This window comes from Oryctolagus cuniculus, chromosome 11, assembly GCF_051225735.1.
Source record: "Oryctolagus cuniculus isolate XC-2025 breed Fujian yellow rabbit chromosome 11, ASM5122573v1, whole genome shotgun sequence".
Classification (NCBI taxonomy): domain Eukaryota; kingdom Metazoa; phylum Chordata; class Mammalia; order Lagomorpha; family Leporidae; genus Oryctolagus; species Oryctolagus cuniculus.
Genome location: NC_142877.1, coordinates 11,414,853 through 11,427,451, shown reverse-complemented (window position 1 = coordinate 11,427,451; position 12,599 = coordinate 11,414,853). Strand labels below are relative to the sequence as shown.

The 12,599-nt window shown below is 44.0% G+C and overlaps 1 protein-coding gene across 2 annotated transcripts in view; it reads left to right on the top strand.

Annotated features, from left to right (window-relative positions):
• Positions 1-12,599, top strand: part of CSE1L (chromosome segregation 1 like) — a 42,580-nt gene that overhangs the window by 23,621 nt on the left and 6,360 nt on the right. For both annotated transcript variants that reach the window (XM_008274809.5, XM_008274808.5), the window contains 9 exons: positions 1,463-1,555; positions 3,408-3,575; positions 3,684-3,813; positions 4,763-4,828; positions 5,188-5,390; positions 6,363-6,447; positions 7,260-7,321; positions 10,741-10,877; positions 12,295-12,398. In XM_008274809.5, the coding sequence (XP_008273031.1) occupies positions 1,463-1,555; positions 3,408-3,575; positions 3,684-3,813; positions 4,763-4,828; positions 5,188-5,390; positions 6,363-6,447; positions 7,260-7,321; positions 10,741-10,877; positions 12,295-12,398 (1,048 nt within the window). The remainder of the gene's footprint in view (positions 1-1,462; positions 1,556-3,407; positions 3,576-3,683; positions 3,814-4,762; positions 4,829-5,187; positions 5,391-6,362; positions 6,448-7,259; positions 7,322-10,740; positions 10,878-12,294; positions 12,399-12,599) is intronic.

The window sequence follows — 12,599 nt, the reverse complement described above, 5'->3', positions numbered from 1 at the left end:
GTTACTAGATAAACTGATGGATATTGCATAGGGAAACATTGTGTTTCTTAAATCCAGAAGTTAGGAAAACCCCTTCTCCTAACTCCTTAGGAGAGTCCCCTGTACACTGTTTTCCTGAGGGCATTGAGACCTTCCTTTGTTTGCCTGGGTTTTGACATGGGGAGCTGTATTTTGATTGGGAGATCCTGACTAGCTTACACAAAAAGGCCCTTAATGGAAGTCTGTGGTGGAGACAGAAGGTTGAAGTACTGGACCAAAAGCAATTTAGAATCCATGGTGATTTGGAGGAAACACAGCTACGTGTTAGAGCAGGAGACGCCTGGACACCCTCTCCACTAATGCTTTCTACATTCACTCCAAATGCCCACAGTGGCCAGAGCCACGCCAAGGCCAAAGGTAGGAGTCAGGAACTCAGTCTGGATCTCCCGTAGCAGTAGCAAGAACCCATTACCTGGCCTATGACTGCTGCCTGCAAGGGTCTGCATTAGGAGGAAGCTGGAGTCAGGAGCCAGAGGCAGATGTCAGACCCAGCCGATGCCATCCGGGACACGGGTGTCTTAACTGCACACCATCCTTTTGTCTGTCAGGAGAACATTCCTCAAAGGGAAGCTGGAATGCATTAGCTCAAAACGACAAGCCCCACATCAGTGTTAAGCTGGAGGACAGTTTGAGAAATTCTTCGCTAAATAAATCACTACTGTTTTTGCTTATTGCTTCTTTTGGATTTTTTGGGGAAGTCAGATGAAGCTGTTGATAACTTGTCAGGCATTGCTAGGGAAGGGAGCATAACTTCATGGTAGGATGGCTTTCTCCTTGTTGAGATCAGTAACTAGGAAGATGGTAAGTTTGAGCTTGATCATGTTAAAATAAATGCAGTAGTCCAGAAAGGAAAGGAAAGGGCGTTTAAGCTAAACTTTGTGAGGAAAAGGTTCACACAGTCTTAGCTGGACCTTGAAGGAATGAATAGATTCAGGCTCGGGGGGAAATTCAGGCAGCATCATTGATGCTGAAGGCAGATAGAGCCAGAAGCCAGAACGACTTGTTCAGCTGCCACCAAGCAGGCAGAGACTTCGTGTCAGACTAGATATGCTGTGATTGGGGTCGTGGACCTGAACCTGTGGGCATGTGTTAAATGTTCAGTTGCTAGGTAAACTTATTAAATAGCTGGCTTTTTTATTTATTTATTTGAAAGGCAGAGCAAGCGGCAGGGTTGGGGGTAGATCTTCCTTCTGCTGGCTCGTTTCCCAGCCAATTCTGGGCCAGACTGAAGCCAGAAACTCCATCCCGGTCTCCCACGTGGATGGCAGAGGCCCAGATCCTTTGTCAAAAGCTGCATTGGGAAGTGGAGCAGCTGGGACTCCAGCCAGAGCCCTAGTACTGGATGCCAGTGTTGCAGGCCGTGGTCCTATGCCACAGCCATGGTACCACACTTTAAAGTCTGAAGTCAGTATTTATTCTTTAGGATCTCCCAGAATTTTTTGAAGATAATATGGAAACTTGGATGAATAATTTTCATACCCTCTTGACATTGGATAACAAACTTCTACAAACTGATGTAAGTATTTAAAATGTTACAGTAGCCCTTTTTGTCCATTAGAAATTAGTTGGTTGCTGTTTGGGAACCTACTAGTCTTACATTATTAAAGATAAAATTCCATTAATGCAAATAGTATTTATTGTATATTCCACATTTGATTGTGTCTAGGTTATAGAAGGTTACAGAATTTTTAAAAAAAAATTATTTATTTCCTTCTACTTGAAAGGCAGAGTGACAGAGAAAGAAATAGAGTTCCTTCTGATGGTTCACTCCCCAGGTTCCTGCGATAGCCATGGCTGCACCAGGCTGAAGTTGGGAGCCTTGAACTGCATCTGGTCTCCCCACATCGGAAGCAGTGGCCTCATCACTGGGACCATCATCTGCTTTCCTTTTTTTTTTAAAGATTTATTTGAAAGATAGAGTTACAGACAGAGGTGGAGAGCGAGCAAGTGAGCATGCGAGCAAGCGAGGTCTTCTATCTGCTGGTTCACTCCCCGAATGGCCGCAACGACTGGAGCTGAGCCAGTTTGAAGCCAGGAGCTTCTTCTGAGTCTCCCACATGGTGCAGGAGTCCAAGGGCTTGGCCTTCCTCCACAGCTTTCCCAGGTGCATTAGCAGGGAACTGGATAGGAAGTGGAGCAGCCAGGACATGAACCGGTGCCCATATGGGATGCTGGTGCTGCAGACTAGGGCTTTAACCTGTTGCGCCACAGCACTGGCCCCACCACCATCTGCTCTCCGCCAGTATGTATTAACAGGAACCTGGATCAGAAGCAAAATAACCAGGCACTCTGGTATACTATATAGGCCTGCCAAGTGGCGGCTTAATGTGCCGTACCACACCACCTGCCCTTGTAAACTTTTCTAGGAAAGGCCAGGCATTAATATTTTTAGTGTTATGGACTGTGTGGTCTGTGTTATAGTTACCAACAGCAGCCAAAGATAGTATTATAAATTGTATACATGGAAAACACATGCAAATAGCTGGCTATGTTTCAGTAACATTTATTTATTTATTTGTTTGTTTGTTTGTTTGTTTTTAATTTGAAAGGCAGAGTTATAGAGAAAGAGGGAGAAACAGAGAGCAAGCTTCCATCCACTGGTTTACTACCCAAATGGCTGCAACGGCCAGGACTGGGCCAGATTGAAATCAGGAACCAGGTCGTTCTTCTAGGTCTCCCATGTGGATACAGGGGCCAAGCACTTGGGCCATCCTCTGCTGCTTTCCCAGTTCCATTAGAAGGGAGCTGGATCAGAATTGGAGCAGCCAGGGGTCAAACCCTGGTGCCCATATGGGATTCTGACACTGTAGGCAGCAACTTAGCCCACTGTATGCCAGCACCAGCCCCAGTAAGCTTTTCTTCTAAAAGTAGGCAGAAGATTGAATTTGATTTGCAGACCAAAGCTGACCTGCTGTTTTGGGTTGTTTAATGTCTTACAACTGAATTATTTGTGAGAATCCTATAGCATAACCTTAGTTGGGTATTAATGGATTTGAAAAAGATAACCCTGTTGGCACACAGCAAGATGATCCAGCTAATCATACTACGGAGAGGAACATGTGATATGGTCATTTAGGTTTCTGTAGGCATGTACTGTCTTCCAGTCTAAACCAGAAGTATCTTCTCCTTTGTCAATGAGACAAAAGGCTTTATTTAACTTGAAAACAGATGCCAAGAGCTGTACATAGAAAGTATTTTGTCTTATTTACCTGGAAGACCTTGTCACTAGATTGATGGTGGCATAGTGTAGCTTACAGTAATTGATTTGGGTTTAAATTTGAGAATCTCGTTTGGAAACAGTAGCTGCTACTCTTACTTATGGTAGCATTAAGTTCATATGTTTGAGTTTTTCTGTTTTCTTTACTGAGGATGAAGAGGAAGCAGGCTTATTGGAACTCTTAAAATCCCAGATTTGTGATAATGCTGCACTCTATGCCCAAAAATATGATGAAGAATTTCAGAGATACCTGCCTCGTTTTGTCACGGCCATCTGGAATTTGCTAGTTACAACAGGCCAGGAGGTTAAATATGACTTGGTAAGATGAGGTTGTGCCAAGTGGTTAAAAGACCTTCTGTCCCTTTCGCGAGAAATACAGCTGTTCAGTTTTGCTTCTAAAAATATTCTTCTGTGTGTTTTATTCCAGTTGGTAAGTAACGCAATTCAGTTTCTGGCTTCAGTTTGTGAGAGACCTCATTATAAGAATCTCTTTGAGGACCAGAACACGCTGACAAGTATCTGTGAGAAGGTCATTGTGCCTAACATGGAATTTAGAGGTAATTATGGCAAAGTATACAAGGTTTTCAGGCGAGTAGGGCTCAGGCTTTTTTTTTTTTTTTTTTTTTTTTTAAGTACATTAGTATAAATTTGATAAGTATTGTGTTGCTTTTTGTAACATACTCAGGTTTTTTTATTGCTAAATGAAACAGCATGTAGGCCTTTACTGCCTGTTCTCTAAACCAACACAGAGAATGTGGCATCTGTGAGAGTTGCTGAAATGAGCTTCATTGTGTACTGAGGGATTTTGTTTCTTTTTAAATAAAGATATTGAATAAAGACTTTAAAAATCCCATTATATTAAAAAGAAAGTGTCTAGGTTCTCAATTTCAGTAAAGAACTTGGTTTTCTTTGATTTAGTATTGGACCAAGGCAAATTTAAAAGTAGAAGTGAGTGATAACTTTTAAACACAAGCTTGAAGCCCACTTAGTTTGTGTTTAAGGTTAAAACTGTCCTGAGAGCCTGTATTTGTGTATAGACGACTGTCCCTCCGTGAAGAGCAAGTGGTGAATGGGAGAATTGTGCTTTCTGTCGAGGCAGCCATTAGATCAGACTCTCTGATGATCAGTCTGGAACCAGATGAGGAAATTAGGGACAGCACAGGGTGAGGGTCTGTTCCATGTTTTCATCAAACCACATTCAAAGGATAGATCTTTGTCACAATATTTTCCTTCCCAGTTTTCTGTTGTTGACATACTTCTATGAAATAATAGTGATTATAGTTAGATTGTTGGTTTTTAAAATGTTCTTTTACCTATCAAAAAGTGAATAGTCCTACATTGGTCCCCAACGTTTCCTTTTGAATGTTGGAGGTGAAATGCGGTTCCGTCACCTCTCACAGCCCTGCACGTCAGCCCCTGGTGTGCACTTGCTGCTGTCAGACAAAGCAGCTGTGACGAGTGACTTGGCGTCTTTGGGGTGATTTGACATGTCGACTGTCTTTGCAGCTGCTGATGAAGAAGCATTTGAAGATAATTCCGAGGAGTACATAAGAAGAGATTTGGAAGGATCGGGTGTGTGTTTTGGTTTTTTGATTATTGGTCTCTTAGCCAGTCTTTTTTAAGGTGGTTCTCTCTGTAATAAATATAGGGAGGAGTGGGAGTTAATAAAGGGAATCATTCAGTTGGCTTTCATGAAATATTTTTGTTATTTTACATGTTAAAAAGCTATGCTTACATAAAGCGTAGAAGTTGAATCATTTATCTTGTATACTTTATCATCATCCTGTCATTTTGTATTTGTGGTGGGGGTGAAAGTTTTCATGATTTATGTTGCTGATAAGTGTCGGGGGACAGTCTGTGCTCTTGTAGACTGCCTGGGTGGGTTGGCTGGTGGAGGTTGCTCCTGTAATGCATTTCCTTCTGGTTTGCAGATATTGACACCAGACGCAGAGCTGCTTGTGACCTCGTACGAGGGTTATGCAAGTTTTTTGAGGGACCCGTGACAGGAATATTCTCTGGTTATGTTAATTCTATGCTTCAGGAATATGCAAAAAATCCATCTGTTAACTGGAAACACAAAGATGCAGCTATTTACCTGGTCACATCTTTGGCATCAAAAGCCCAAACACAGAAGGTAAATCTTTTCAATGTGGTTTTGTTTGTAAAACAGATATTGGTAACCACAGAAATCAAAAAGAAATACATAATCTCCAAAAACAGCTTTATGTTGGTAGTTAAACATGTGAGTTTTTTCAGGTTTTATTTTTTTGAAAGCCAGAGTGACAGAGGAAGAAACAGAGACATCTTCTGTCCACTGATTCACTCCTCAAAAGGCTGCAACAGCTGGGGCCAGGCCAGGAGACAGAAGGTCCATCTGATCTCCCCCGTGGGTGGTGGGGCCCAAGCACTCGCACCATTACCCACCCTTCTCTAGGCACCTTAGCAGAGAGGCAGATGGAAGCAGAGTGGCTAGGACTGGAACTGGCTTCATAAGAGGTGCAGTTGTCTCAAGTAGCAACTTAGCCCTCTGTGCCATGATCGCTCCCCCAAACTTTTAAGCTTAAGAAGAAACTGAAGACTAAGATACTGGACAGATGGTGCTCTTGTTACACCTTAGCTACACTGCGTTTAGAAAACATGATAAATTTAGCTGTTTTAAATTTAGAGGTGTTTCATTACTATCTTGTAGCATAGCAGGTAAGGCCACACTTACAGTACCAACGTCCCGTATGGGCTCTGGTTTGAGGCGCAGCTGCTCCACCCCAGTCCAGCTCCCTGCTAATACACCTGAGAAAGCAGCGGAAGATGACCCAAATCCTTGGGTCCCTGTACCCACACAGGACACTTGGATGAAGCTCCTGGCTCCTGGCTTTGCTCTGGCCCAGTCCTGGCCATTTGGTTAGTGAACCAGTAGAAGGAAGATCTCTGTCTCTCCTCTTTAACTCTGAATTTCAATTAAAATAAATGAATATTTTTTTAAGAAACCTTATACTTTACACAGTTTGTGTTTGGAAATGTTCATCCTTATCTTTAGTGTGGTTCCTAAATTGGCTTAAATTTCTAATGTCACATTATTATTTTACACTGTTACAAATTTGCTTTTCAGCATGGAATTACGCAAGCAAATGAACTTGTAAACTTGACTGAGTTCTTTGTAAATCACATCCTCCCTGATTTAAAATCGGCTAATGGTGAGTTTTGTGAAATTTGTTTCTTATGCAACTCATTTGTATTGTTACACTGTGAAGTAATAATACAGCAGAAATCATGAGAGCTCTGTGTCATCATCAAACCCAAAAACTGGCTCCTGTCCATGTGAAATGGCTTTTAATAAAACAGTGTTACTTATTAGCAGAAAAATAGGAGTGAGTGAGATGGACTGTAACTGGGCTTTGCTATCCTGTTGCATGAACAGGAATTCTATGTGGATTTCCTTTCCCATCTGAAAATTGAGCTCTTAAAAGTATATTTCAAAGTATTAGAAGCTGTTAAATATTACAGATAGTTATGAGAATGTGTTGACCTAGATTCAGATATATTTTCAGGAAATAGGAAATTTTACATGGACTCACAGGTAGAAGGGATATTGTAATGAGCTTCCCAGTGGCCATCAGTCAGCGTCAAGGATTCCTGACAGTTGGCTGGTGCTGTGTCCCTTCCACAGGTTTATTTCCCACTCCCAGAGTGAGGAAGCCAATCCCAGCTAGAAAGACATGGTCTCCGTTCACAGCAGCTTCTGGGGATGCAGATGACAGGGTCATTGGTTGGTGATCCAAATATTTTTCAGTTATGTGAGGAAAGCGTGCTGATTTGTCACAACACTTTTAAAGGGGAAAAATTAAAGTCCTGCAAGAATTAGTGGCTATGTAGTAGATCGCTAGATAATTAACTGCTTTCATTGCTTCCCATTTTTGTTACCATTTAATTGGTAATATTATCACTAATTTGGGGTTAACTCTTCTTAGCACTTAAGTAACTGTAACTTTTTAATTTTTTTTAATAGTGAATGAGTTTCCTGTCCTTAAAGCTGATGGTATCAAATACATTATGATTTTTAGGAATCAAGTAAGTAGCTTTTTTATGTGTTGTGTTGCTTCAGGAATTTATTACGTATCGGCTTCTTTCTATGCCATTGCATTGGTCATTCTTTCCTAACAAAACTAGCACTCTTTAATTTATGATTTCTTACTAGACGTAATTTTCCTCAGTTACCTTAAAAGGTTTTTTTTTTTTTTTTTCTTTTTAGGAGAACCAAAGCATTGTACAAATGTCCGTGTGTTGTTTATCACTGGTTATGTCACGACTCATTTATGGCAGAGGTCTTTCTCATACCTCCTACCTTTTTTTTTTTTTAAAGGATTTATTTATTTATTTGAAAGAGTTACAGAGAGAGGTGGAGACAGAGAGAGGTCTTCCATCCATTGGTTCAATCCCCAGATGGCCACAATGGCCTGAGCTGCACCGATCCGAAGCCAGGAGCCTCCTCCAGGTCTCCCACATGGGTGCAGGGCTCCAAAGACTTAGCCCATCTACTGCTTTCCCAGGCCGTAGCAGAGAGCTAGATCAGAAGAGGAGCAGCCGGGACACGAACCGGCGCCCATATGGGATGCCAGCGCTTCAGGCCAGGACTTTAACCCGTTCTGCCACAGTGCTGGCCCCTCATACCTTTCTTTTTAAAAATTTATTTATTTTTTAAGACTTACTTATTTGACAGGCAGAGTTACACAGAGAGATCTCTTCCATCTGCTGGTTCACTCACCAAATGGCCACAATGGCAAAAAGCTGGGCCAGGCTGAAGCCAGGAGCTTCTTGCAAGTGTCCCACGTGGGTGGTGGGGTCTCAAGCACTTGGGCCATCTGCTGCTGCTTTCCCAGGTGCATTAGCAAGGTGCTGGATTGGAAGTAGAGCAGCTGGGACTTGAACCAGTACCCATACTGGATTCCACAACTCTGGCCTCCTTCATACCTTTCTCTCTCTCTTTTTTTTTTTTTTTTTTATTTAATTAATTAGTTGATTTTTTTTTTTTTTTTTGACAGGCAGAGTGGACAGTGAGAGAGAGACAGACAGAGAGAAAGGTCTTCCTTTGCCGTTGGTTCACCCTCCAATGGCCGCCGCGGCCTGCACTCTGTGGCCGGCACACCGCGCTGATCCAATGGCAGGAGCCAGGTGCTTCTCCTGGTCTCCCATGGGGTGCAGGGCCCAAGTACTTGGGCCATCCTCCACTGCACTCCCTGGCCACAGCAGAGAGCTGGCCTGGAAGAGGGGCAACCGGGACAGAATACGGCGCCCCAAACTGGGACTAGAACCCGGTGTGCCAGCACCGCTAGGTGGAGGATTAGCCTACTGAGCCGCGGCGCCGGCCATCCTTCATACCATTCTTAAGCCTGATATTTAGGCCAGAGAAACCAACCAAACTATCTTGGACAATTCCCTGTATTGTGGGGCTGACGCAGTGGCATAGCGGGTAAAGCCACCGCCTGCAGTGCTGGCATCCCTTATGGGCACTGGTTCAAGACCTGGCTGCTTCACTTCCGATCCAGCTCTCTGCTATGGCCTGGGAAAGCAGTGGAAGATGGCCCAAGTCCTTAGGCCTCTGCACCCGTGTGGGAGACCCGGAGGAGCCTCCTGGCTCCTGGCTTTGGATTGGTGCAGCTCTGGCCGTGTCAGCCAATTTGGAGAGTAAACCAGTGAATGGAAGACTCACTCTCACTCTCTCTCTCTCTCTCTCTCTCTCTCTCTCTCTCTCTGCCTTTCCTTCTCTCTGTGTAACTTTAAATAAATCTATAAAAAAAAGAAAAATTCCCTGCATTGTAATATGGAGTGATTGTATGTTCCTGGTGTAAACTACTTAATTCTCTGATCTCACGTTTCTGTATTGGGGGGTTTGGGGTTTGATGAGGTTAAGATTCTGTGGGGTGTGTGGGGGAGCTAGGGGAATGAGAGTGGTCAATGTCTGGTTGCCACTTGATAGTGATCAATGGATTCAAGCGAAGAACTTTCTTTCATTGATAATTTTTATTAGCGTTTTTTAATTTGAAGTCTGGTTCACATGACACAGAATCCACCATTTCCAGTATGTGCCTCAGTGGTTTTTAGTACATCCATTCTGTTGTAACCACTACTATCGTACTTTTTTTTCTTTAATTTTTATTATTTTCATTTTCATTTGAAAGGCAGAGAGGGAGAGACAGAGACCTTCTACCCACTGGCTCACTCCCCAAATGCCTGCAACAGCCAGGAATGGGCCCAGGCTTAAGCCAGGAGCCAGGAACTCCATCTGGGCCTCCCACATGAGTGGCAGGAACTCAGGTACTTGAGCCATCGTGTGCTTCTTTCCAGATGCCTTACCAGGGAGCTGGATTGGAAGCAGAGCAGCTGGGGTGCAGCCAGCACTCGGAGGTGGGATGCAGGCAACTTAACCTGCTGTGCCATAGAACCCACACTGGGAGATGTTATTTAAAGATACCTGCATATCATAGACACTGCAAATGACTTGTCATTGGTTTTAGGCTATTTCACAGGGGAGAACGAGGAAGTAGATTTAGAGGAAAATACTATAGAAATCGTTCCCAATTCAAAAAAAAAAAAAAAGGATTACATTTTAACTTTTACATAAAGGGTTTTTAAAAATGTATATTTGATGGGGCTGATGTGGTGGGGTAACAAGTTAAGCAGGCATCCCATACTGCTCAGCTGCTCCAATTTTGATCCAGCTCCCTGCTAATGCACCTGGGAAAGCAGCAGAAGTTGGCTGAAGCCTCTGGGCCCCTGCACCCACGTGGGAGACCAGGATTAAGCTCCTGGCTCCAGCCTGGCCCAGCCCCAGCTGTTGCAACCATTTGGGGAGTCAACCAGCAGATAGATCTCTCTCTCAATCTTTCCCTTTCAAGTAATAAATAAAATAAATCTTTTTTAAAAAAAGTATTCATTTCAAAGATAGGAGGTTCCCTTCCAGCAGTTCACTTCCTCCATGCCCAAGACTGGGTTTGATACAGTGAGTCAGGAATGCAGGTGAGGGAGGGCTCCCTTGTGGATGGCAGGAACCCATTTATTTGGGTTCCTCCCAGGAACTGAATTCATAGGAAGCTCAAGTCAAGAGCCATAACCAAATAAAATACGTTAAAGATTTTTTTATTTATATGAAAGTGTTATAGGGGTATCTTCCATCCATTGGTTCACTCCCTAAATGGCCACAATAGTGAGGGCTGGGCCAAGCTGGTGCCAGGAGGCGGGAGCTTCTTCTGCATCCCTCAAGTGGGTGCAGGAACCCAAGAGTTTGGGCCATCTTCTACTGCTTTCCCAGGTGCATCAGCAGGGAGTTGGATCAGAAGTGAAGCAGCCAGGATTTGAACTGGTGCCCATGTGGAAGGCTGGAGTTGCAGCCTACAGCTTAACCTGCTGCACCAGACACTGGCCCCCTTCAGTTGTGTTTGACTGAAGTATCACCATTGGATTTAGATTGGGCATATAATTCTGTTTTTCAGGTGCCAAAAGAACATCTTTTAGTCTCTATTCCTCTCTTGATTAATCACCTTCAAGCTGAAAGTATTGTTGTGCACACTTACGCAGCACATGCTCTTGAAAGGCTGTTCACGATGAGAGGCCCTAACAGTGCCACGCTGTGAGTATTTGGCTCTCTGCGGCTGGTGTTCTTTTAGCTGGGGGTTGAGGCTGTTACTGTGTGGTCAGAGATACCTCTGAATGTAGTTCAGAAAATCAAGGTCGTACTTCTGTTCATTTGTATTCATTCCTGAAGGATTTGAGGCAGCTTCCCAAAATAGATTAAGAAAATAAATTTCTTTTAAAGATTTTATTTATTTATTTGAGAGGTAGAGTTACAGAGAGGGAGAGACAGAGAAAGGTCTTCTATCCACTTGTTCACTCCCCAAATGGCCGCAATGGCCAGAGCTGGGCCGATCTGAAGCCAGGAGCCACAACCTTCTTCCGGGTCTCCCAGGTGGGTGCAGGGGCCCAAGCACTTAGGCTGTCTTCTACTGCTTTCCCAGGCCATAGCAGAGAGCAGGATTGGAAGAGGAGCAGCTGGGACTAGAACCAGTGACCATATGGGATGCCAGCACTGCAGATGGAGGCTTAGCCCACTACACCACAGCACTGTCCCCCAGGACAATAAAACTAAAAGAGAATAAATTGGAGCAGGGGACATAATTTGGATAAGGTTAATAAACTATGTGTGTCAGAGAATCCCATGTAGTTGTTAGGAGAAACTCCAGATTGTATTTGTGGTACTAGCAGCCAACGTAAAAAGGAAATTTGGGAGTTAAAATATTCAGAGTGTCAATTGGGTTAAAATGGAAACCGTCAGTGTGGAGGCATCAGCGTGGTTTTCCCTGGGAACACAGTGCCGTTGCAGGTACTTGGGCACCAGGTAGCCACGAGTCTCACGTGGCTGTGTCTGTGACCTCACGTAGGTCTGAGTGAGAGCAACTTTGCAGGCCCGAGAAAGTAGCTGCCGGCCGGCCTGATCTCGGTATCCGGGTAGAAGGATGGGTGGTCCGTGTGTCTTTCAGGCCATCCTTCAGCAGTGTTGTTTCTTGAAACTGAGCTTTGGGTAAGAGATGGAAAACAGTTCTAGGTTCTGTTCTTCATCAAGAACTTGAAGTACACATACTCTGTGGCCAATTAAGGGTTGAAAGGACATCCTTTGAGGTGAGTCAAGCCAGTACCTGTTTTCTGGCCCAGAATTTATGCAGAAACATTTGTGACTCTGCCCCTTCTCCAGGGAAGAGATGGTGAAGACCTTGCAATCCAGGCTGTTTTCATGGTGACAGACAGGCAGCGAGGGTAATGACCAGGCAGCCTTAGAGGATGCGTCTGCCTGGCTTTTGGTTATTTGTGTCCCAGATTACCTCGGGAGCTTAATGTGAGCACATGTGAGTGGTCTACCAGTGGCCGGCCCGTGGTGGGAGATGCACTTCTCAGTTTCACACTGAGCAGCGTGACCGAGTGGCGGCCCAGGGTACCCCACCGTGACAGGCACAAGGCTTGGCAGTGACTGAAAGCTGTTTTCTCATCTATAGTTTTACAGCCGCAGAAATCGCACCGTTTGTTGAGGTTCTGCTAACAAACCTTTTCAAAGCGCTCACTCTTCCCGGCTCTTCAGAAAATGAATATATTATGAAAGGTAGGCCATTTCTGTGGTGTTCAGCCTCTGTAACTTAAGTACCTTAGCTTCAGAGGGTAAACCCGGAATTCTACCTTGCGACATTGTGAAGAAATAGCGTTAGAGGTTTCATCGTGAAAAATCCTGTTTTGTTAACTGTTTGCAGAAAAAAAAAGTACTCTAGCTGAAGTAGACAGCCTCATTGTGGAACGTGGCACGCTC